This window comes from Falco naumanni, chromosome 11 (assembly GCF_017639655.2).
Source record: "Falco naumanni isolate bFalNau1 chromosome 11, bFalNau1.pat, whole genome shotgun sequence".
NCBI classification, from domain to species: domain Eukaryota; kingdom Metazoa; phylum Chordata; class Aves; order Falconiformes; family Falconidae; genus Falco; species Falco naumanni.
The window spans coordinates 16,704,535-16,729,956 of NC_054064.1; the positions used below are offsets into that span (position 1 = coordinate 16,704,535).

General features: G+C 36.8%; 3 protein-coding genes across 6 annotated transcripts in view; 1 reads left to right on the forward strand and 2 right to left on the reverse strand.

The window, feature by feature from the left end:
* The window catches only part of GLMN (glomulin, FKBP associated protein), a 22,811-nt gene extending 21,647 nt beyond the window's left edge, over positions 1 to 1,164 (forward strand). For all 4 annotated transcript variants that reach the window (XM_040611154.1, XM_040611153.1, XM_040611152.1 and 1 more), the window contains one exon: positions 6 to 1,164. In XM_040611154.1, the coding sequence (XP_040467088.1) occupies positions 6 to 113 (108 nt within the window). In that variant the 3' untranslated portion in view covers positions 114 to 1,164. The remainder of the gene's footprint in view (positions 1 to 5) is intronic.
* Positions 301 to 9,823, reverse strand: C11H1orf146 (chromosome 11 C1orf146 homolog). Its single transcript, XM_040611155.1, has 6 exons — positions 9,512 to 9,823; positions 8,475 to 8,601; positions 6,457 to 6,550; positions 5,544 to 5,712; positions 2,666 to 2,744; positions 301 to 1,280 (listed from the first exon to the last, which is right to left on the reverse strand). The coding sequence occupies exons 1-6, from the start codon at positions 9,631 to 9,633 to the stop codon at positions 1,161 to 1,163; spliced, it is 711 nt and encodes a 236-aa protein (XP_040467089.1). The 5' UTR covers positions 9,634 to 9,823; the 3' UTR covers positions 301 to 1,160.
* A 3,107-nt stretch (positions 9,824 to 12,930) lies between these two features.
* Positions 12,931 to 25,422, reverse strand: part of BTBD8 (BTB domain containing 8) — a 44,859-nt gene continuing 32,367 nt past the window's right edge. The window contains exons 17-18 of the mRNA XM_040610231.1: positions 22,265 to 24,622; positions 12,931 to 20,925 (exon numbers count right to left, since the gene is read on the reverse strand). Coding sequence (XP_040466165.1) covers positions 20,456 to 20,925; positions 22,265 to 24,622 — 2,828 coding nt within the window. The 3' untranslated portion in view covers positions 12,931 to 20,455. The remainder of the gene's footprint in view (positions 20,926 to 22,264; positions 24,623 to 25,422) is intronic.

Genomic DNA, 25,422 nt, shown 5'->3' on the forward strand with positions numbered 1-25,422 from the left:
TTCAGGTTTTACACTCAGCTCTCTTCACGTTTGATTTAATAGAAAGTGTTCTAGCTCGAGTAGAAGAACTCATTGAAGTGAAAATAAAAGCTGTAATGGATGAAAATAGTTAGGTCAGCTGAAGTATTTAAATTAACATACTTCTTACAAGATCATTTTGACTATAAGACTTCAGTTGGAAAGGAGGCTGCCAGCCTTTAAAGAAGAGCAATTTAGAGTAGCCTCTAGAAGAATTGCAAATGCTGCTCTTTATAAGTATTGTTGCTGGTATTTTTTTATTTTGTTTTGCTGTTGTTGTATGGGATTCACAGAGATGGCCCATGTACTAAAGTACTCCTCTTCAGAATTTGATGCTTTTCCTTAAGTTTATAAACTAAAACCAAGGGTGGATTGTTTGGGGTTTTGTTTTTTTGGGTGTTTTTTTGTTCTTATGCTGTGGCAAGGAGGTATGGCTGTGTGTTATTTTTTCTGTTAATTTTCAAAATTTGTTAGATAATAGTTGCTGACTGCTGTTGTGAATTACAAAGATTTTTATGAAGTGACTGGAGAACCATTAACTAAAAAGCACTGTTTAAGCACAAGGTATTTTTATTAGCACTTTTAAATGTTGACAAACAAGCTTCTGTATTTACAAACAGGACTGTAAGGTATAGATAGATAATAGTAGAAACACTATGGCAAAGGAAGCCAGGTTTAAAGAAAAACAAATCAACTTTGAACCAAATAAGATGTTAAAACTTATTAACATAAAGCCCCACATGCTGTATAAGATTTCATACATATACCTGTTCATGCATGGGAAACCTGTATTTTGGAATCATTTTGATCTTCATTATCTTTATTGATAAAGTTTTAAGATACATTAAATATTTGGGATATTGGGAAATTATTGTAAACAAATGAACTCATAAATTCAGAAGCAAGTTAAAAATAAGGATCCCTTTTCTGTAGTGCAGTTAAACCACTTTTTATTTTCCTTCAAATGCACATTTGGTACAATGTATTCTATTTTAACTATATAGTTTTTGATATACATTTTCATTCCAAATGCATAATTTGTATGTATAATCTTTTGAAATGTAACTGTCTTTTTAAGAACATTCCATATTTTGTATAAAATGTAGCCACTCTATTTATGAATAAAACCCCCAAATACTAAATTAATTACAATGCAACTGGTACTCCTGAAGCATCTTCCAAACAGGACTGTTTTCTATTATTTGGGCTTTTGTCATTGCCATTTTGTAACGAATATCATCTGCTCGTGGCTTGGAAGTTACCTTAGAAGAAAGAAAAATATTATGAGTAGGACACAGCAACTCTAGGTAATAGAACATCTATTTTTCAAATAGTAGAAATGTAAGATTATTCAGCAGTAAAATTTGAATCATGTTTTCTGAAGTAGGTATTTAGGAATGATGTACACAGATGTCATTTGATGTATGCCTTTAGGTGCATGACCAGTCTTAAAATAACCAGTCCCATCAGCACTGCATTTGATTATCTGCATAGTATTTCAACAGGACTTGGGTATGGTAGCTCAGGATTAGACTAGTGGGACAGTATTTCTCCCTTGGCCATGCCTGTTAACCTGCAGCAAAAAAGTTCATTTTGTAAGCCCTATACCAGTTAGGAATTCTCTGACAAAAGGTGAGCTCATTAAACTGGCTTTGCACTGCAAAGGGTAAGAAATAATGCAATGGCAAGCAACAGATTTGTGATATGTACTATTATTACTTCTTATGGGCCTGTCCTGTTGATGTTTGGTGTCATTCTGAAGAAGCAGAAAAGCAAATTCAAATTTATAGGATCAGCAATAATCTTAGAAGCTTTTAGGTTAATGAGGTATTAAGAGACTGGGCCAGACATCAGTAGATTCCATAAAAAGTTCAAGTACAATGTTCAACATTGGAGTAAGTGACAACTTTTGCCATATAATAAGTGAGAGAGTTTACACACTCTTAAAATGATGAATACTCTGAATAGGTTAATGCTTTTATTTTTTTTTGAGATTTATTTTATTTTGAGATTCCCACTTCAGGAATGGCTAAAATGTAAATCCGTATTTGATTCCTAACATGTCATTTGACTTGCTCTTTTTATTTTTGGTACATGGGAGGCTGCTAGTATCTGAGTTAGAATTTTAATGGAAAAATGTTCTTTAACGAGGTTCAGTAAATAGATTTAATTAATAATTTGTTGATGCATACCAGATGTGTTGTAGATACATAGATAAAATACACTCAACTTGTAGAACTAATATACTAGTGTGCACATCATTAAAAAATCCACAAGTAGAGCTTTCAGATTGGCATTTTTAATTTACATTGAAGTTCTCTCATATTTAGATCTTGTGCTGGTTCTGCACTAGTAAATGAAGTGAAGCCATCCTAACTTAACAGTCGTAAATTAGAGCCAAAGTAGCTCCTAAATATCTAATTTGTCTTCATAGATGCTATTAAGATCTTTTGAAGTTAAGTTTAACAATGAAGTCTCTGCTAAAGAATCAGAGTAACAGCCCTATTTCAATGCATTATATGGATTGTGGTCAATAGGACCCAAAAAGTTCCATTAAGGAAAACCAGATATTTTATAGTTCCTGGCTTTTCCTGGCTAATATGCTTCTGAAGAGCTAATATTTTAAAGTATACGCAACTAGACTTACCTTAGCTATAGTTAGCATTAGCTTAACAGTTTCAGCAGTGTTATGAGCTGGTATTATACGTAGATTACTGCCCAGGAATCTGCACATCAAAATAAATGAAGGTTAAGAGTACTTTTAGAATGAACATTTAACTTATTATGCCATAAAACTCCCACATGATATAAACAATTTCCTACTGTGCCTCAGCACAAGTACATAGAAGATGCTTTTATCTTTAAAGGCAACTGGAGAGTTCATGCTGTTTGTATAGCCATCTGTCCCATTTCTGTACCAGTTGTTTAGTTGGGATTTGGAAGGGGCTCATTTCTTTTCCTAGGGCTATTTGCCAATCAATCAACACTTCTTAAGCATGTGTACATTTGGATAATTAAACTCTCTTCTGCTATATTGTTGAAGACTGTCTGTTCTCAGTGCCAGTAAAAAATGTTTGGGTTTTTTTAATGGCTTTGGAAGAACACAGGAAAGTATCTAAAAAACACTGTGCTAAAAATACTTTGGAATTTGAACTAAATCTTTTAGTGTACTATCTAAATATAGCAATCTGTAGGTCGGATGCGATTAAGATTACAGGATATTCTGCTACAGATTTCATGCAAAGGCTTGTTAATTCAAATAATTTAACCTAAAATTCATTCTTTTTCTATAAATAATGTTATTCATTTGCATTCATTCTCGAGAATGGAATGTGAAGACTTATATTAGTATCAGTTGTCATTTAAGGCAGTCATGGAAGAGAGAGACATGAAAGCTTAGGCAAGTACAGAGCCTCTCCTTAAGACTTCTCTCTTAAGTGTGTTGTAACAATGACAACAGTTAGCATTGCTGCCATTTTCTGTTGTAGAGCTAAAACATGATAGGGATTAACAACAACGAATGAGGAATTTTAAATAATGAAAGATTTAATCCAAATGAAGTGCCCAGCTGCTCAACTGTATACTCCCCTGTGACCACCCCTTGTGACTACCACCTGTTCTTGCCCTCAATCTGTTTGATGACTTGGACTCATTCGCATTAAGGCCCATGCTGGTCAGATACCTGATCTAAACTTGGCTGCCCGTGTTATAGGCAGTGGCCTTCCCTAAGAGTAGGTACTCAGGTCACTGTTGAGTTTTACTAAAATCTGATGGAGAAACTGTGGTTTGATTTACATTTAGGGATTAGGGAAATAAATAGATGTGACTTTGCTAATACTAGCAATGTGCTAAGCAAATCATGAATGAATGAAGTGCAACAAAGAAATAATTACATGTACTTACCTAGATCCATGAAAACCCCATTTCTATCAATAATTTTGCTTCCAATTACAGCAGGTCTAAATTTAGTTTGTGTTTCATCAATTTGATCAATGGGCAGAATAGTGGCCATTAGAACACAGGGCTGGTCTTTGCTCCAAGGTATTTTGAAAATTAACATACAGATTTACTGAGGATATTAGTGTCATGCTCATTTGAGCACTGATGATAAAGGTTCCTTTTATTCTGCTTCCCCCATGATATATACAAACCTACATAAAGCGTTCATGTTGTTGAACAACAATCCGATAATGTTCTTGCTAATAATAATAAAAATCCTTCCCCAACTGAAACAAAACCATAGATAAGCAGAAAGAAACAGTAATATAGGAAGACCTGAAAATACCAAGGGGCTTTGGTTTTTTAACAGATCTAACAAGTGACTTGTAGTTTGAAAGCATATGGCACAGATTTCAACCCCACCAATGCAAAAGCTCAGTCAGTAATTTCCATACTACAGCAGAACTCCAAGCTGCAAGGTAGTAAAAAAGCACGTGCATCTAAAATATAATTGTGCCTCATCAACATCAATTTGGTATGGCCTGCAATGACAAAACTATTATTTTTATTTTAATAAAGTTACTGACTTGCCAAATGGAATATAGTTTTAAACCATCACATTTGTTAGTGATGAACACGTGCACAACATCCATTGCACATAAACACAAAGGAGATAGAGAATTGGCATTGCCATCAGCTGAATAACATGTTCTTGCTGAATGGTGGCAGAGCTTTTAAGACCTCTCATGAAAATTTATGGAATTTTCACAAATGGGTAATAGATTTCCTGCATTTCATCCCATACACTCTGGTAGTCATCAGCATTTGGCAGTGTGCCCAGGATTTAACGGAACTGGTGCTAGTTTCAAGGAGGTAAAGATCAAAGACTTCTTTAGAATAGTCACTTCTTTGATGTCAAGAGTGAAAATCAACTACAGTTAGGACTACTGTATCTACCAGAAAATGCTTCTGACTACATGTTGGGAGCACAATCTGATAACTGTTGTCAGCAGGTATGTACTAAAACATGCAAGTTTTCAGGCTTCATTGGAAATCACAGATAATGTTTTAAACAAACAGCTTTGATGTCCGGTGTTACACTTTTGCTATAAAATAATATTATTTCAATTGTTGTAGTTCTGTATAATACACGCTGTTCCAAGTAAACATTTTAAAAGCTGATAAATAATCTGTACTTTACAATATAGCCTTTTCTCATGAAGGAAACTTGCTTGTTCTGTTTTGAAAATGGCTGAAAGGTGCTGACAGAGCTAAGAAAATTGCCTGGTTTTCCAGTTCAAGAGAACTTTAAAAAGAACTACATTACATAGCCCTAAAGTGATTGAAAGGGATGTTATTTGTTCTCTTTTGCAGAAAGTCATCTTTTGTTACCTATGACATATCAGACTGATTCACTTGGTATTCTTTGCCATTAATAAACATATGCTTTAAATAATTTTCCAGTGCATTAGTAAAATAAAATTCATATTCCTGAAAATAATTCCTAAAATAATATTCCTGAATCTAGGACTGCTACTTCATTTCTTCCTAGCAATAAAAAGTTTGGGTTGATGTTGAAATCATACCTTCTCTGAATCCTAAACATGACATTCCATTCTTCTGGGCCGTAAAGAGCAGCTGACAAAACCAAAAAACTGTTCCGATGAATGTTTATGAAATTCTGAATTCTTTTGGAAAACTGTTCTTCTCCTGTCATAAGCAAGTCTTGAATGTCTGACAGTATAAATGCAACACCTATTGAAGAAATTGATGTGAATGTACACATCATGGCAGTAACGTGATTTAAGTTCTCACCACAAACCAGGAAGTAGAATTCTTATTCCACCATTAGTTTAAAAGGCAATGAACAAAACACATGAATGAATTTACATATCTTGACAATGAAATGCAATCATGAGATTTGGCCTAGTCCTTATAGTTCAGGAAAACTTAAGATAAAGGATCTTGTCTACCTGTCTTAAGTCATTTTCTGCTCTAAAAAGGAAGGATAGATTTTTCATGTTTGCAGTTTCAGTGATTTCCTGATCAAAGCTGCTCAAGGAACCCTCTCCCTAACTCCTTTGCTACCACCAGGTCTGCAAACTCAACTTGGAAGATGAAAGCCAAGGGCCTTGGGTCACTCTTGTGTTTACAGCCATGAATACTAAAGATCCTGATGGCTGTCTTACATGTTAATGGTGCTCAATGTGTTTGCTCGGTTATAATGAGAATTTACTAAGTTCAGCTGATGATCACGACATCTAGTATAGCTGTTCTACAGTATGTCCAAATAAAGTAAATACCAATGAACACGTTTCATCCCCAGAATTCTCTGTTGAATCCTCTGATTTACATACAATCACAGCACAGCTCCTTCCACTGTTGCATGACATTCTGACAAGGCAGATTTTATTCAGTTCAGTGTAGCCTACAACAGGGCCTAATCTTGTACCCCATGGGAGTTATGAGTTTAAAAGCATAAACTTCAAAGTACTGTACCAGAAAGGGAAAAAATCACGGATCCAATTTCTACTGATTCTGAATACCGAACTCTGTGTTGTTGCCTCTGTAGAATTGTAGAAATTTCATGATTCTAAATAAATTTTAAAGGGTTATTTTTAAAACATGATCTCAGCCAACAAGTTAGAAATATTTAAAGCATTGTCTGAATGATTACAGATAGAACTTTAGCATCACTGTTTAGAAAAATATTTTTTATTCCACTTGCAATAAAAACCTGAAATGTTAATTAAACTTTTTCAGTTAATGAGATTTTGAAATACTTGCATTGGAAGTTATCAAACAATGGCAATTTTGTATGCAGCCATTTCAGTTTGCCTCAGGAAACTTTTGCATAATACATAAAGAAGCTCAAACATTTTACAGTCTATTTTTGTAAGATGTGCTAAAGGAGGATTTACAGAAGCGAGGAACATACGGTAGTGTGTTTCTATGATTCCAGTTAATTAGACTGCATTATTTTCACAGATGTCAGCATTTCATTTAGAAGATAGTTCAGAACATCTGTATGGGACATGATTTTCTTTAAAGCTTTTTGACAGAATGCAATCCACTCAGGAAAACTAGAACATTGCACTATGCAATATAATCATCTACAGAATGGAGCGGGTTTGGATATATTTCTCAGCCTGCAAAAAGCATTTCTGCAGTATGTTCTACAGAAGCTGCTTAAATACATTTTAAAGGTTAAATCATGGAATCCTTTTTAGCTAATAACATGTTCTTTAACCTACACATTTAAAATGTAGCCAACCTGCCTATACAGGGAAGAGTACAAAATAAAGTCAGGCTAGCAAGTGAATCCTGAAGGAGACAGTAACCAGAAATGTTATGTTTTATTGGTCTGGAGAGGGAACACTCAATGACAGCTGCTTATGAGGTATAATTACAATTTTGGAAAAACTCTCTTCTTCAAAGCCACTACTGACAGTGAATTATTTAATGCACAAATATAAAATAACAGCTATGAGAAAAGAATAGCTGCACAGGGAAGAGAAACTCATAACCAAAACTGATAGAAAGCACTACCTTTGTAAGAAAAGACATCTTAGATTTGTATTCAGCTGTTTCCATGGTGTTGCTCACTGAGAGTCCTTACTAACAGCAGCAGTTTTGAGTACAGCTGGGGCTCATATTAGTAAGAATGAATTATGCTGGTAGAGCTGATGAGATCACTGCCCTCCAATACCTCTCACCATATTATGGATTAAGTTGCTCTTGAAGCAGTTCCCAAACTGGAACAGCTTACAGGCCATCATGCCAAGACAAGCATGCAAATAAAAATAGGCTTTAAACTGAGGTGATGCAGGAATTATTTCAATACCATTCACCCATTTATACAGCAGAAATGGGGTGATAACCTTGTCAGCCAAGCTAGTGTAAGATATTTGTGAATCAAAGCCCTCTTGCCTCTAAATTCTCTCCAGCTGGCATGAAATTTGCCTCAGCTGCAGAAACTAATTACCAGCTCCTTGACATACCCTTTCACTTTACTGGGGAACAGCCTAGGCTGCTGATATTAAGAGATATAAATCCATATCTGTAAGGATCACCATTTTAAACTGACCAGCACACTTACTAGTAATAGTCTACCCCAGTGTTGATACTGTATAGTAGAAAATCAAGTGCTTAGGGAGAAATCCAGAAAATTAAAAAAAAATCTGATGGAATTATTTATAGTGCTAATAGAAAGCAGCATCAGTGCAGTACAAAAATGATGAGTCAGGAGGACAATCCTAAAGCAACATAAGCCAGAACAGCAAGTGGCAGGAATACTAAATAGGTATGGAAGCAGCTAGGAAAAAAGCCACACACACACAAAAAAAAAGGAACCAGTGCTATAGTGGAAGTAACTTCAGAGTAATATCACTGTTTTATCCTCAAAAAACTATATTAATTGGTATTGAATAAAAAATTTCCATGTATAGAATATAAGAAATGCTTCTTTCAGTGTTTCTTAGCGAGTCAGATGTTGCTCTTAGTAAGTGGTGGTGTACCTGCAGAGCTGTACTCATAATAACTGTTGTTACCCATCTTGGCTGTTCCTGCCCACCACTTTCTGCCATTTTTTTCAAGGGTTTAGTGGTTCTGCAGTGAACTCTCAGGTGCCACCTTCTGAAAAGCCTGGAAAAAGAAAGATTAAAAATATATTACCTGCTAATTAAGGAGGTGAAATATTTAAGGCACGCAGATCCATTAAAGATCTGATTAAAAACCAGGGCACTGTCCAATTCCCCAGAATTTACACAGATGCCCACTAACCCTGAACTAATTTAAGATAGCAATTAGGTACCTAAATGGCTTTAAAGAATCTGCATCTGAGAACAGGGAGAGCAGCATGAAGAATAAATTACTTCAGAAAAACATTGCTAAAAGCACTTTAAACGAGTAAAGAGCATCTGCCCTGTTTTCAAAGGGTATGTTTGCCACCATGTATGTTTTACACTAAGATAATTTTGGGAAGGCTGCTCTGGGCCTTCTGCCAGGCCCAGAGCAGCCTGCCATGCTGTGGGCCTGAGCACTAGCTTTTTTCATGTGTGTTTGTATTTTACTCTTTTGAAAATACTCTTGGATATCTATCTGCCTTGGCAGGCGTTGCTATTTCAGCAGGGCTCGTGTGGTGCAGTTGGGGACACTGAAGCTGTGCGGCAAGAGCCTGTGGCAGCCTAGGGGCTGAGAGCCCCTCACCTCACAGCCCCTCACCTCACAGCCCAGCCCTGAGGCGCCCGCCTGTGGAATGGTGGCACTGCGTGCCACGCCGGCCGGGCTCGTTTCCACAAAACCTTTGTGCCAGCCGGTTCCCAGTGTAAGTTTTAACCTGGCCTCTCCCCGTTTTCAAAGCCTGGAAAGGCGAAAATGAAATCCCTGCGAGGCCGCCTGGTAAGGCTGGGCAGCGGGCGGGGACTCCCCGCCCCGCGTTTCCCGCCTTCCGGGCCCCGCGGCACCCCAGCGCCGCCGCCGGGCGCGGAGCCCTCAGGCGGCACCGGGTCGCGTACGGTGGGACCGTCCCCTGGCCGCCGCCGCTGCCCCTTACCGGGGACGTGCAGCAGCTGAAACCAGCTTCGCCTCACAGGTCTGAGAATGAAGAGATGGCAGGCAAAAGTTCCCACCGGCCAAACGAAGCGCGCGTACCTCACTGCTAAGAAAGTCACTCATGTAATAACTAACTAAAGGCAATTTGCTGATCAACCAAGTTAAGCAAGAGGAGCGAACCCATTGTGGTGGTCTTAAGAACTTCCTATTTAACAAGAAGAGACATGTCCACAATGTTATCTTGCTACACCAAACGTGGGAATGTCCTGTCTGACAAGAAACCACAATAACAGAAGCAGCAGAGGGGTGTACTGAAGATGTCAGAAGCGACCTCGGGGAAGATAAAAAGCTGCTCAGCTTGCTTGAATTTGCATGCCATTGGTGGAGCAGGAGACTCCCCGGCTACCCAGCGCTGTTTTGCTTACTTGTCGCTTGCTTTAATAAATCAAATTTTCTAATTGGCCAGTCTCTCATTTAATTGGACAGGTAAACTATAACAACTCAGGCCTTGGTGGGAGGTGAGGAAGCACCGAGGCCGCTGCCTTTCTGCCGGCCTGCTTGACTCCTGTCCACTGCTCTGTGTTTCCCTGCAGCGTGTGGGGACTGGCTTCTGCTGCTGAAAACCCTGCCATCTCCTCAGCGTCCCCATAAGTCTTCCAGAAGCTTGGTGTTGGCCTGAGAGACTGCTGCTGCTGCAGAAGTATAGATTGTGTGACATTTTTAGATGATTGAAGGGACAAACACGTGGAAGGACATCTGGCAGAACAAGTGGGTGTTATGAACAATGGTGGTAATAAGTCTGCTTTTGCATAGGAAAAGATCTTGAGGGAATGTTTTTAATGGACAGCTAATTCTGCAGCTATTTCTGGGGAAGAATATTCCAAATTATGTTCTGTAATACCCTAAATATAGAAGCTACACAGTACAAAAATGTGAAAGCAAGAAACAGCACCAGTTTTACTGAAAGCAAAATACTAAGAATGTTGGAGCTTCTTTTTTTGTCATGTACAAGGAAACAGTACTTCTTTTTCATGGTAAAGAAGAGCTGGAGTGCAGAATCATTAGAAGTACTGAAAAAGAGCATTGGTTTATAGCTCTGCTCTTCACCCAGTATGTGACTCTAGACTCAACCCTATCTACTGAAACGAGTATTTTTACTGAAAATCTGATACTGTAGTAAAAGCTGTTCCTTTTAAAACTCTTAGAGCATTTTAAAATAGAAAAAAAAAATCTCCTTTCTGTATTAAAAATAATACATTTAAATAGCAAATTGTCTGGTGTGCTTAGAAATAATTAGAAATCTTAATGATTAAAATATTACTCTCTGTTTCAGACAAGAAGTGAATTCACATCTGGTTTCCTACTTGTGTCAAGCCCACCCAAGTTACAGTTAAGCCTCACTGCAAGGGAGCGGAAATGTCATGTTACTTTTGATAGTAAGTCAAATATTTCTAATACTGAATTTTTAAATTTCTGTGGAGTGTAAATGTGAATGTCAGGATATTCAAGGAAAATAACAGATGTATGAGGTATCCCAGCTGCAGTGTTCTGGAGGCCTGTGACAGGACCAACAAACTGTGAAGCTGTTTCCTGTAACACAGTGGAGCCAGATGCTCTGACTGCATACAAAAATCAGGGGTTTAAGAGCATCAGGAATTATTTAAAAATGCAATTATAAAATAATAAGGCAGTTTTATGATGAGGATTGATGATTCCACTGACATCTGCCAACATGAAGTTTGAATTCATGCACACTATGAATGAATTTGTGTTTCAGTACTGGAGAAATCCCAAGGGTAAAGAGTAGGAACTGTTTTGTTGTAGTGGTTATACTTCATTTATAACACTATACTGTATTTGAATTAATATTTTGGAATATGTCTAATATGTATATGCATTAATTGAATTACAACAATTCAGACGGAGAAAAATAATAGGAAGGAACAGAAAGATGATTCACAGTGTAAATATTTTTAACAGGTGAGTAGATTTTTGTCTCCTTCAGTGTAATACAGTTAGAAATGCACGGTACATAAAAGAAAGGATAAATTATTACATTTGGAAAAAAAAATGACACAGAAATTTAAATACTGGATTCAGGCTCCTGGATACCAGCAGATGCCTTTTTCCCTGATAGCCATCCGTCATACATGAAGTTGGACACTCCCCATACCCCACAACTCAAAATACTCACTTGAGATGCATCAAAGTAAAATGATGGGTAAGTGTGGGACAATGAGGAAAACTAAAACCTTAACAGAAACTGCATCCTGTCAGTATTTTGACTCCAGCTGTTACATTTTAACTTGCATAAATTCTGTGCAGCTGAATTGCAGTTGGCAAGAAGTTATACTGGAAACTTAGTTGAATGTATTTCTGCCTGTCATTACATTTGACATAGTTCATATTTGAAATAAACATAGGACTCTTTCCAAGTTTGAAAGTTCTAAGGGGAATGCACCCCACCACCTCCTGTGTAAGAGCCACCCCAGCCTAACACTCCTCTGGCTCAAGCCAAGCTTAAGCAGTGGGACATGCTAAGCCCTTGAACTACAAACTGCTCAAGGGGCAATTCTGGTAGTAGTTTGTTTTGCAATGCTATTTGAGTCTGAAGCGCACTACATGACTTGGCTTTCTCTTTTTATGAGCCTAATGCCAGACAGCCCATTAAATAGAGCTTGGATTTCAAGCAAATAGTTTTTTCTGGATTGTGTATTCTTCAGAGCATTCTTACCCCCAGCAGTTTAGCTTCCAAAATGTGACTTTGAGGGATCCTGTGCTATCCGCTATTATGAACTAAATTTACTACTTATAGTTATGTCTGCTGTGACAGTTTCTGACATTTTGCTAGTCTTAGCTTTAAATCTCAAAAGCATTCCTTTTCCACGTACCTACATGGTGCATTTCATATATAGGTGAAGCTGCAAGAGAGAGAAAGGACAGGGCTGTGTCTGGGAGCATATTAAATAACCCCTGGGAGCGGAGCAGACAACCCCATTTAGGCAGGAATAGAAAGATCTTGGGATTAGAATGCCCATATGATAAAGACAATGGCTAAAGTACGTGAATGAATAACTAATTTATGACAAGGCAAAATCTTTCATCAAGTTAGTGTTTTCCTGAGCTCTCAGGCCACATCCTGCATGTTCTAAGTCAGCACCATTTTTGGATTTTGTAGCGCAGTTACATGGGTATCTTCCGTATAAATTTTTATATGAGAACTGCTTTTTCATCTTCACACACATCACCTGTCTTGTTCTCTGATGACATGATCCAAGAAAAAGTTTTTTCCTTTTAGAGGAGAAAAAGGTGAAGTTTCACTAAACAGACAGAAAAGAACACTTTTTTTGCAATTTACAGAGCACAGATAAAAATTGATGGTAGCAGTTCACAAGTTCAATGAAGTACAACAACTCAGCATTTAAGTTACACATAGGATTTATTATTTTCTGTCATACAGAAATCAACTAAGAATCTTTAGTATGTAGCATGGGGAAGAAAGCTTGTGGGACTATGCAACCATACAGAGATTCTGGAAATAGAAACTGTTCACAAGGAGTCATTTGGAAATATAGTTAACTGAGGCCCCAGCTAATTATCTAGGTTTGAAAAGCAAGCGGGCGAAAAACATGCAAGCATTCACTTCTGAGAGTTTAACACCCTCCTCTCACTCTTCCAAAGACTGAGTGGTCAGGATATTCTAGGACCATAAAGCCATGGACTACAGGTAGTTACTCAAACTTTTATCCAAATGCATCCCATTATACATATATAGAGTTAATCTTGATTAGTAGAACATGATAATCCAGAATACGGAGACTGAAGTTTCCTCTACCACACAATAGAGGAGGATATTTTGTTACAGGTAAGAAAAAGGACATTTTGTTATCTTTGTTATCTACAGAGATCTTCTGGATCTTTGTAAGATCCACCTTGACTTACAGGGGGATCTCATGTTCATGTACATGAAAATTACCTCAGTCTATGAAGATAACAAAAAGTTTTTACAGTGCCTACACTGGATCTGGCATGTACATATGGGTTGTCCTGTGTATATGGCTCTTAACCACATTGATGTAATTCTACTGAGAGGCAGGATGCCATGCTGCACTCAAAAGAGGGGTATTAAAAGAAGTGAAGAACTAAAACTATTTCATTAAACACAAGTGTAAGAAAATCACACAAATGACTAAATAAGGAATGCATAAATGAGGATGCTGTAGATTTAAGTAATTTGGTGAGATCAGTCTCAAAACTGGCTTATATGTTTAGAAAGTAAGTTACATGAGCCCAAATTTTTACTCTGGTTACTAGTCTTTCTGTTCGGACAGTGAAAACTATTCTGATCTTTATAAATGTTTTATCTGATACCACTCAATAATTTCAGAGGGAGCTAAGAAAAAGTCAGAGTTGCTTTTACTTGTGTGCATAAATATAAAACCTGATGGATTACCAGGGTAATCAGGCTCAAATCCCCAAATTTGTAGATGTAAGCCTCTGTTCAGGTTCACTAGAATATGCACTCACCCTAATCCAGTTAAGTCATCTTCTGTTAACATACAAATACTATTGTGGCCATCTATGTCCTCGTAAATATAGCTAGTTACTGAGTTATAATCACCCTCCCCCCCCCCCCCCCCCCAATATTGAGGCTTCAGTTATTGAAGATCTGATCAGTATTCATATTTTACTGCAATAGCAAAAGATCTTTTGTTGCATGTAATGCAAAAAGTTAGATTTCTTAGGACTTTGATTTTAACGGAACAGTCTTCTGAGCTGGGAACTTCAGCAATAAATAGAGGTGAACAGAGAAGCCACTTAATGGAATTCCATTATTAATTATTTCATAGTTTAACTGCGTCCAGATGGTTCACCAGGATTAGAACCTCATTACATTGAGTACCATATAAAAACACAAGTATGCACAGTGCCTGCCCCCAGTGCAAGTTCCATTATGTTTTCTGAAAAGTGAACTTTAACCTGAAAAGCAATCTGCAAATGTTTAAGTGAATTTGCTCCCATGTTTGCAGAACTGTGACCTAATTGACTATACAGTATGGATTGCAAAGCAGAAGGAAGGTCAAATGCAAGAAATAAACAGGTGTGTGTGTGTGTGCATGCACTGTATAGCTTTTTAAGTTATTAGTTACCAAAGGTTAAAAAAAACCCAACAAACAAACCCAGTATTTTTTCCCAGTTGATAGCCACTTACATAAATCACTTCTGTCTGCTAGAGGTTTACTTCCATTATACACATACACAGTAGCCGTCGATGGGAAGCTTGGGTTTAAATTAGCCAAATAATAGTTTTAGCTGTATTTTTTCCAAAATTGAACACATTCAAGCTTATTTTTCAAACCCAGCATATATAGCTTGTGTTCAAGAGGTAGAGCTGAAAACCAGTATGGATTTTCTGCAAGAGACGAAAGCTTCTTAATTATACTGGATTTCAAATCTAAAAGCCCGTTTCCCTGGAATCATCCCTTATAACAAAGCTGCTACTTCTCATTCTGTCTTTTGTCCTCAGTTCCTCTGTAGTCCTGGCAAGAATGTAATCTATCAATGTACAAATGTTAAATCACCCCAGTCATGAAATATTAACAGAATGCATACAGTTATGACTCCTAAATTGAAGTCTTTCTAGCTGCAATTTGTCACGTCTACAATTGTACAATGTTACTAGTAGAGTAAAACTAGAAAATTATGAAATAGATATATTGGAAAAATTGCATTTCTAGTACATGCATTTAATATAGGTAAGGCCTGAACCTGCTTCAGATGAGGTCAACAGGAGTTTCTCCTTTGATGTTACTGGAAGCAAAATAATTCTAAATGTCTTAGTTCTGAGCAATAGATGAACAACATAATAGCAGTTTTTAATTCCTTCATGCAAAGGCTTAAATTTTTTGGAGCAAAGTAGAATGAACATGCTACTGATTATTTTCCAGATGGAAATAATATATATTCAAAGTTTTAAAGCAGTCTCTTACAGTCTGTACCTAGAGCAGATACATTAATTGTTCTCCTTCCACTAGTTCCTCCAAAATAACAACAAAATTTGCAAACTCAAAAATGCAGTGTAATTTTGAAATACCATAAAACCTTAAGTAGTAAATGGGGAATAAGATTATTGAATGTGTACATAAGATTATTAAATATGTATATATGATCCAGAACTTAAAAAATATTGCAAGCCATATTTCTTTTACTTCATTACTAATCTTTTGCAACAATACCCAAAGTAGTTTTATTATAACGAGAACAGTTTTATCTCAAATAACTATTTCCCGTGAGCACCATGTTCTTGCCTGCTGACTTTACTACCATTTTACAAGGTATGGACCTTGATAAGGCCCTAGCAACTTTTTTAAATTTGAAGTTGCCCCAGCTTTTAGCAGGCAATTGGACTAGAGACCTTTGGAAGTCCCTTCAAGCATGCATTCTTCTGTAGTTCTAGGATTTTTCTGTAATTTTTCTGTAATTCTGTGATTCTACATCAAGGTTTTCCAAGAGAAAGAGTGGTGAATATACAGAGTGACCTTTCTACTACCCCTCCCACAAACGCAGACATTTGTCTTTTCTTATGCTTTTACCCGATTACTTTTGGTAGCAGACCAGACTGCCTGTTGATCTCATTTCATGCATAGTTATCTCTCCTGATCTTCACTTTAGCTCTCAGTCTCCTAATTTCTTTTCCTATGCTATATAAATATAGTATAATTTCATGGCTTTAAAAAACAAAACAAAATATATAATTAACTGATGTACTTTTCTAACTGTTGCCTCTCTCTTAATGGTTAAGCTGAGTTTCCTTCCTGCAATTCTGTCATACTCTACCAAACTGGCATGTGCTTGCCTTTCTTTCTGAGGAAGCCAATTATTTTGATCACAGTCCCTAAGAACATGTTCTTAACCAGCCTCAAAACTGTTATTTTATACTCATCTGTCTTGTGGTCCATCTTCAACGAAGCCAATGGTGCATTTTTCCTTATATCCTGTCATCCTCATTTGACTCCTGTCACCATCTTTGTTTTCCATTGCATCCCTAATTATCTTTTTGAGCAGATCATTTGGAAAAACCTCCACTTTCCTCAGTTTCCTGCAGGGTTCCCAGTGTTTGGGCTCCATTTCCTTCTCCTCTTTTCCCTCTGCAATATGTCTGTCAGTGATTTATTCCACAAATACTATCTTAGCTAGCATCTATATGTGAAAAAGCTGCAGAGCTGCTTCTTCAGTCTAGACACTGCCTTTCTAAGCAAAAAATGTAATTATGCCTATTGACATCACCTTTTGGAGGTCTAGCCTATTTTAAACCTAATACAGCCATACACGTGAAACATCCTTATTTTTCAATTTCGTAACATGTCATTCAACGTAGGCAAAACCAGGGTCATTATCTTAAACTCTAATTTCCATGTCCTCTCCTCTCCTCTAAATATCACTAAATTTCTTGTAGGATACAAACATCTTTACCCATTCACATAACGATCTCATGTAGGCTGTCAGTATCACCTTTTGACTGCAACATTATCTTCTCAGGTTTTGACAAAGCTATTTCACTGCTCTTACTCATTCAAAATACTACTGCAAAGGTAAATCCTTAAACATTATTTTGACTATGCCATCTCTTTCTTTAGTTTCTTCACTGATGCCCTTTAACTGTTTCATGAGATGTACATACCTTGTCTTTACTTTAGAGGTCATCCAGGACCTTTTAATCACTATTCACTTGGAGCCCATGACATTAGATTTGTTTCTATATGAAGTTTTCAAACACACCTTTATCCATTCTCTCATGTTTTGCAGAAAAGGCAAAACAGTAGCAAAAACACTGTCAGGGGGCATGAGCTGGACTCCAGAGAACTCAAGTAACTGATACTATTTAACTTTAACACCTTCCTGAATGAGGGACTAATAAAGAAGGTCAAACAGAAAGAGTTTAGATGGCACACAGGGCTCGTCAGGAAAATAGATCCTTAGCTCTCTCATTATCCAGCCTCCAAATCTCACCCTCCGATTTCCCCTTCTCATAATACATACAGAGGAAAAAACTTACAGTATTTAAATGGATGGTATGCTGGAACCATTGCTAATCAGCTAGACAAATATTGACACTCTCATTTTACTTTCCCATCCTTTTTTTTTTTTTTTTTTTGTCTTAACTTGGATTATAACCACTCTGTGGGAAGTCTTTGTTTTTGTTCTGTGTTTGTACAATGTCTAGCCAGTGGGATGCTAGTCTCATTAAGCCTCACAGGCGCTCTGGTAACGCGAATTAAAAACAATACTGCTTTCTATTCTTGCTACTACTACAGAGACTATTTGGCTGTGGGAAGTTGAATTCTATGGCTGCATATGTACCAACTGAACAATACACCAAATCCTAATCACTGATCAACCGCAACATTATTAAAGGAATTGCAATGACATAATTGGGGACTTCAGAAGCTAATTTAATTTTCATACAACAGGGAAAGTAAATGCAAAGTAAAAACAATTAAAAAACCTCTATATGTGATTGTTTTTCATAGGACAAATGTGGAACTCTGTGTGCCACTTTTCAGTGTTACTTTTTCTATTCAGTAAGAAGTTAAAAATACGTATTTTTAACATAAAGCAAAAGTAAAGTAAAAGTAGACAAAAGGAAGCCTTCTTTCACTTTCTGTCACTTTTCCTAATCCTTTTATTTTCTCCCTTCCATCATTTCAGTTTATTTTATTTAGCATGTGAATGCCCACTACCAGGACATCACCAGAATTTTAAAGTTGATTAAACTTTATCGTAAACAACTTCTAGTCTTTTACTCAGAAACTGAGAAAACAGCATTCCTCAGCCTTCTGTAAGAGCTTCTCTAGAGTTTCATTTTTTACTATGGCTAATACTATAGTTTTCATTTATCCAAAAGATTATCCACTATTGATATACCTGGTAAACTTAAAGGCAAAAAATAGGTTTTCTTGATTATTTGCACTTCTAAAGGTTCTTCTAAATTCCTCAATATGAAGACTGGGGTAAATAAAACATATTACATTTAAAATATTCTGAATTATAATATCTCAGACTATTTATGCTGCTAAAAGCTAAATGAGTAGGGAAAAGATTTTTTTTATGAGACTGAACATCTTCCCCGAGTTTAGACTCCTGCTTCTTCACTAACATGAAGAGAAAGGAAGGCTTTCCTTTTTTTTTCCCCTGCCTTGATATTAAGAATGAGATAAAAATTCTTCCTCTATTTATTTTGGGGAAAATAAAACATCACATTTACTTCTGTATCAGAAGTTCAAAAAAGTGGCTTTCTAGATAAAATTATGTTGCCTCAGAGCTCTTGATTTTGTCAGGTCCAAAGATAAGACAAGTTGTAACTTCTTTAGTCATGTGCTTGGGCAACGTCGTATTTCCACAGAACCAAGAGTTTCTGACTATGAACAGAATGAAATGAAGTTTCTAAAGAAAATTAAGGTGCACCGTTGGAATTGTGCAAAAGCTTGCAAAACTGACCATATTATCAGTGGTTACAGACAGCTTAAGTTGTGTACTTATCTTAAACAAAACCAAACAAAAATGTTAGTGGCCTTTTACTGCCATATGGCACCCACTTCTGAAGGCACTTCTGTTAATGAGTAAGAAGAGATAGAATACTTCCTGTTTAGATTTTAAGCTATGTGAAAGACAAGCCCTGCTATTCTATAAGGTAAATATCTTAGAGGGCCTAACCTTTCAGGGAAAAAAAAACCCTGTATGTTTCAGGAGGAGACCTGGTAAGAATTGCAAATAGTTTCTCACTCCCTTCATCCCCCATCAAATAAAACAAACAGTCCTATCCACACCCAAATTAATAGCCAAAAGCAGCAGAATGAGCAATACTGAGAAGTATATCCTATTTCACTCTTAGTCGGAAGAATGGTTATGTTGACATTTAGTCTCAATATAAAAGCTACACTAGAGGTATTAATGAAAATGCAGGAATCCCATTAGCCCTCAAAAAAATGTAGCATCTATGAGAACAAACAAAACCCAATTCCTGAGAATCTTGCTATGCCTCAGACAGCATCAGAAGGGTGCAAGTGTAATGAATTGAAGCCTGCAGGCAATTCTAGTCAATGTCAGACTTCTGATGTATCGCTGACCATGACTTCGGACTGAGATATACTGTTGGAGGTATCAGACATACTGGTTTTTAGAACAGGAGCAGCATTCTACCAACTACTCTAAATTAATGGATTATGCCATTAAAAATATTTACTTAAATATTCTTCCAAGAAAGAAACAGTGCTCTTCCTATAGCACAGACTCTCTGAAGTCTTACATTTAAAGGAAAGACAAATTTATTGGAAACTTCTAAACAAAACAACCCAAAAATACAAAAATCAAATCTGGAAGAAACAGATGAAACAAGCTGCTCATACTAATAAGGCCCAAGGTAGATTCATATTGTAACTTTTATCTTTGAACATAAGTATATGTTTCCGTCATCTAAAGCAGCGTTGGCACACGTCACCTTCTGACACAACCATTCTGAATTTTTATTGTTGTAAAATGAAGTCACCAGAGGGGGAAAAAGGAGGGGAATAGCTCTACTAATTGTGCACTAATCTTTAAATTCTTTCTCAATGAGAATATTAAATGTCAGAAAGAAAGATAAAAGGGAGGGTGGAAACCAAGATTTTTCTTTTATGTCATCTAATTTTTCTAACAATTCTAGAAAATACGTGCTCAGAGTTCGTTTTTAGAAAAGACATACATTTAAGTCTTGAAAAATTATTGTACTTGTGATTAAATCTAGATTATAAATTAACATATTTACCTCATTATATCAGAAAGATTGCCTCAGTATCAAGAATTGCTTGTTCTTGACTGATGCAGTATTTCATTATTGTATGGAAACAACTCATCAAAAATAGATTTGGGGAATGGGTTGGAGTTCAGTTGCAAACAGGTGATCACCTTAATGATGGGTTTCCAGTTCAAGAATTGTCCATTCCCCTTGAGGGGACGAACAGTCTTCAGATGAAAAGCTTGCCACTGTAATGCTTGCTGAAGAATCATCAAGTGGAGACATTAGTTCAGTCCACCTACTGAATGTGTCAACTTGTGAGGTACCCTGAGGATTTGAACCATCTCGAGCCAGAAACAGTGTCTGATTGATAAGACATTGTGCTAAGTTAAGGTCTTCAGGAACAGAGTTTTTGAAACCTATATTTGAGTCCTGCTCAGATAACAATTGCCTGAGAAGAGTCCAGTCCTGTTCTGCAAACTGCTGATCTTCAAAATCCACATCTAGAACTGCTGTTTCTGAATCCATCCTCTGCTCAATTGCTTCTCCAACATCCATCTCATATATTGGAGAAAGGGTTTTTGAAGGCCGATGCTCATACATGCAGGTTTGTGCCATTGTGTCATAATCATCTATGTCTCCTGAAATAATTCACAATACTGTACAATGTAAAAATTGCAGATGATCCTCCCCTCAGGGCTGTGTAGAGCAAAATTTAACTCATTCAGGAAGGACAATCCAACCAGGTTAAAAAAGGGGGGATGGAGGGTTATACAAAATTGACAAAAATTGAGGCATTTATTTCCTATATAAAAAACAAGGTATGATTTATAAATTAAGCAGCAATCACCACTGGTAATTAACAATAACCTCCATAATTAAGTTTCTGATACAGAAAATGACAATGTAAATATACACTTAATGTACATGAAATTTCTCATTTACTACAAAAATTAAATTTAGACCAGGAGGTGCATGGAGGGAATTAATAGAGAATGATTACTGAATGGTGACTTAAGCTATGTCAGCTTAGAAGATAATTAAAACCAAAATTGTTTATCCACAGGCTTATTTCTACACTGCACATGCAAGGGCAGTTGCAGGCAAGGGCAAGCAAACTTAAAAAAAAAAAAGTACAACTTTTAATGTCTTCTTGTTCTGTGGTCTGGCTGAACATAGATCATCATCAGCATTTCATTGCTCTTGAATACACAATAGTTGTAATCAACACTATTGTATATTTTTGATGGGATAAACAGACTGAATTATTGGTATAAAGAAGACAAAACACAAAATTAGACAAGTGTTCATCTGGCTACATAAAACAAATTAGAACTTTTCTGTATATAAGCATTAGTTCTAAGTATAATCTCTCTTATAGGAAATAAGCTTTTACTGGTAAAATTTAGAATTTTAGACATCTCACAAGCTCTAAATCGAAGTTCAGACCTGCTCCCACTGATGTATATGGCAAATATTCAGTTATATTCAGTGGGAGAAGGATTCAGACTTGTGTATAATATATAAATAAATTACAACAATAATGCATATAGCTGTTCAGGTAAACAGTTCAGTGCGCTTTAGTTAAGGTTATTACTGTAGTTATTGCACATCCCATTCACACATACTATATGGTGTCAAGCAGACAAAACAAATACTAAGATTCCATCAAAAGCTGATGCTGTCAATGTTAGATTGGATCAAAAATAACTGAAGTACAGACAACTGCATCCAATCTTTCCTTTAGCATTACATAAAATCTCTTTTCTTGTAGTCAAGTTTCTCATTGAACAGCAGGGTATTGACGGATATTTCAAACAGAAGCATTCTCTACCCAAGTGAAATACTTAAAAATATTTAAATTTAATATAGTTTCAGCCAAAATTACTCCAGTTCAGGATTCAATCCCAGACAAATTGCCAAAGCTTTCTCTATTAATTTGTTTTCGAATGACTGAATGTTTCTACTTCTGTACATTACCTGGAAGTAAATCAGTATTAGCGCATTCAGTAGTTGCTGGTTGACTGTCTCTCACTTGATCTTCCTGAGTCAGAATCTGATTCTTACTGGCTTCTACAGGTTTTGCAGAGCTGCTCTTTTGAACATCGGAACTAGTTTCTCTCTGATGAAGATCCAAATGACATGGTCTTTCTTGAGATTTTGCATCATTGTCTAGGTATTTATTGCACTGGTGAAATTCACTAGCCACCTCATTCTTCATATTTACTTTTTGATTTTCTCCTGGACACAGACTAGCTGCTGAATACACTTTCTCTGGGCAATTTTGTCCAGTCACTGAAGCACCTTGATTTTCCTTCCCTGGGATTTCAGTGCTGTGAAGATGTAGGAGAGGACTTTCACTTTTATCAAGTCTGTTGTCTCTATCCTTATGCTGTTTACCATCCAGGAATCCATCTTCAGTTTCCAGTGAGTATCTTGAATAAACAGTCTTTCCATGGTGCTCTTGAGAAACATTGTCAAATACTTCTGAAGGAGTAAGAGAATCTACTGAATGCTGACGTGAAGTATGAGTTTCCACTCTATCATCAGATCCCAATTCTTCACATTCATCTACTGAAAGTAGAACAGATCGTTTGAAATTCTTAGTTTTAGAAAATTCCTGACTTGCAGTATCATTTTCTGTTGTGTCTTCAAAAGCTAAATTATCAATTCCTTGGAACTGTTGAGTGGGAACATCTGATGGAGGAAAGTTTTCTACAACATTCTCTGCTTCAGATCTGTCATCTTCTGTTTCATCAGCAGAAGAAGAAACTTGGTCTGCTTCCTGAGTAAACTGTGCATTACCAAAAGTAGAACTTTTGCTTTCTCTAATATTGGTCCTTGCACTTTCTTGATGGGACCAAATTTCAGGTCTTTTTCTTGGTATTTCATCATCACTCGTTGAATTAACACGGAAGAGATCAGAACCCTCCTTTTTCATTTTCACTTCTATTCTTAGGCTGCTGTCATAGATTTTTAATTCCTCAGGTGTACTTGTGTCGCTGCTGCTTCTTCCAAGAAAATCGTGGCATAACATGGTGCTGCATTTAGAAATGCCTCTTTCATTAGATCCTTCATCATCCTGAGAGCCTCCAGCATCATAATCTTCTGATCTTGGTTTTATGTCATCAGAGGATGTGGTCGCACTGCCAGTATCTGATTCAGGACTCTCTTTTGGATCTAGTGCACCAGTACTCCAGTGGTCCACAAAGGGAATTTCTGCATTGTCATGGTTTTCTGACATTTCTGTAGGATCTGTAGGCTCTGTGTAACTAGGTGAACATTTTTCTGTTATTTGTTCTGTGGAACATTCTGAAACATCATCTAAATCTGCTGTCCCTGATTGGTATTCAGTCAAGGCTGATGTATCACATAGCTCATCAGCTGTAAGAAATCCCTTCATATGAATCTGAGAAGAGGATGTCTCATCCTCTTTATTGGTTATCATACTGGAAAAGCTTGGTAAAGCATTTCCACTGTAGTTAAGACCTGTTTCAGAGTTTAGTTTATCACTTTGTTCAGTACAAAGTTTTGCTGCTTTTGAATGTTCCGCCAGTTCTCCTGACGTAGTAGCCTTTTGATTGGTATCCTTGGAAAAGTCTGAGTATCCATCACTGGAAGACTCTGCATGACAGTGAAATTCAGCTGTATTATCATCATCTTTCTCTCTATCTTCAATCTGTTTAATTCCAGTCTGATCTCCACAGATTTGTCTTGCTTCCGTTTCATTTTGCAGTGAAACATGCAGTTTAGAAATAGCTTCTTCTGTAATTAGAGGAGATGATTCGGACTGTATTTTGTATTCCACATTTTCAGAAGGATCTGGTAATTTTTGTTTATTGGGTTGACAGGATGCCAGCAGTTTATCTTCACTGCTACTTTCCATCACTGATTTTAAAGATTCACTCTGCTCTGCAGAATAGCATTCATTATTGCCACGAAGCTGACCTGCCATAGCATCAACTGTGTTTTGTTCAAGTTTCTGTCCTGAACTTCTGTGCTCAGAGGTGTGCACATTCTTCTGGACAACAGGAGATTCACTCCTTGAATGTTTTTGGGCAGAGGACTGAGATTTTATTACAGAGTGCCCAGCTGTTTTCGGTTTGGGGTCTTTACTATTCACAATCTCTGCGTGCTTTGTCGGAGGCAGAGTTTTAGGTGTTATTTTTGCAGTGGCTTTTGCTACAGGCGTTTGCGACTGCTTAACACTCTTCTTCTTGGCTGAAGGATGTTTTTCTGAGAGTGTTGTCTCAGCCAGATGTTGTAACACATTTTTTTCTTCATTATGTTTTGGAGACATTCCTGATTTTAGTGAATTTGGCGATTCCCCCTGAGGTCCTAACAAACAGTAAAAAAACAGACTATAAAGATTGTATACGCCAGTCAAAGTATAGTCACCAAATTAATGTTAGGGTTTATGTTGAGATACAAGCTACTCAGCTTTTTCAAGGGATTTAAAGCTTGTTAAAGAATCAAGAATTGAGATCTTAAATAGTAGACAAAAATACCATCTTGCATTTACATGCCATCTTTAAAACTAGAGCATTTCATAGACTATATGTATAAAGGAATTCAACCTGTAACTGAAGCAGTCATCACTGCAGTAGAAAGCAGCAGCTTCTCATAGTGCATAGAAACACTGAACAGTAGAAACACTGCACAGCAACTTAGCATAGGAAGTGATGAGTACTATATTCAATTTATATTGTGGAGGAAATGAAAGTAGGCAGAAAATAATTACATTAGTTATAATGTGATTAGAGTACCAGAATTAATGTCCCTGCTCAGTCAGAAAATATTGCAAGATCTTTAATGACCACAAATTGACAGGACCTGTGTTTTCTGTATCATAATGCATTTAAGATAATATAACTTAAATATTCTACACTCTCCCCCCATTAAGTGCTAAGTCCAAATGGGATTTAAAAGAGTTCCATCCTTAACACCTTGTATATTTATAAAGCATGGTTTCCCCTCTGTGGTCTACAATGTCATTTCCCACACTTGATACAAATAGCTGTTGATATCAAGTATTTTGTTTGTGGGGTGGGCCAGTATCTGGAGTGCTGCTGCTAGAGGGGGGGATCACCAAAACAGGGAAGCATGAAATAACAGTTCATGAAGGAATCTGTAGTCAA

Excerpts from the sequence above, each read along its gene's own strand:
- C11H1orf146 (XM_040611155.1), bottom strand. The coding sequence starts at position 9,633 with ATGAGTGACTTTCTTAGCAGTGAGGTACGCGCGCTTCGTTTGGCCGGT. Across the intron at positions 8,602-9,511 it reads TCAGCTGCTGCACGTCCCCG|GCTTTTCAGAAGGTGGCACC; the intron begins GTAAGGGGCAGC and ends TTCTTTTTCCAG. Across the intron at positions 1,281-2,665 it reads TAATGCTAACTATAGCTAAG|GTAACTTCCAAGCCACGAGC; the intron begins GTAAGTCTAGTT and ends CTTTCTTCTAAG.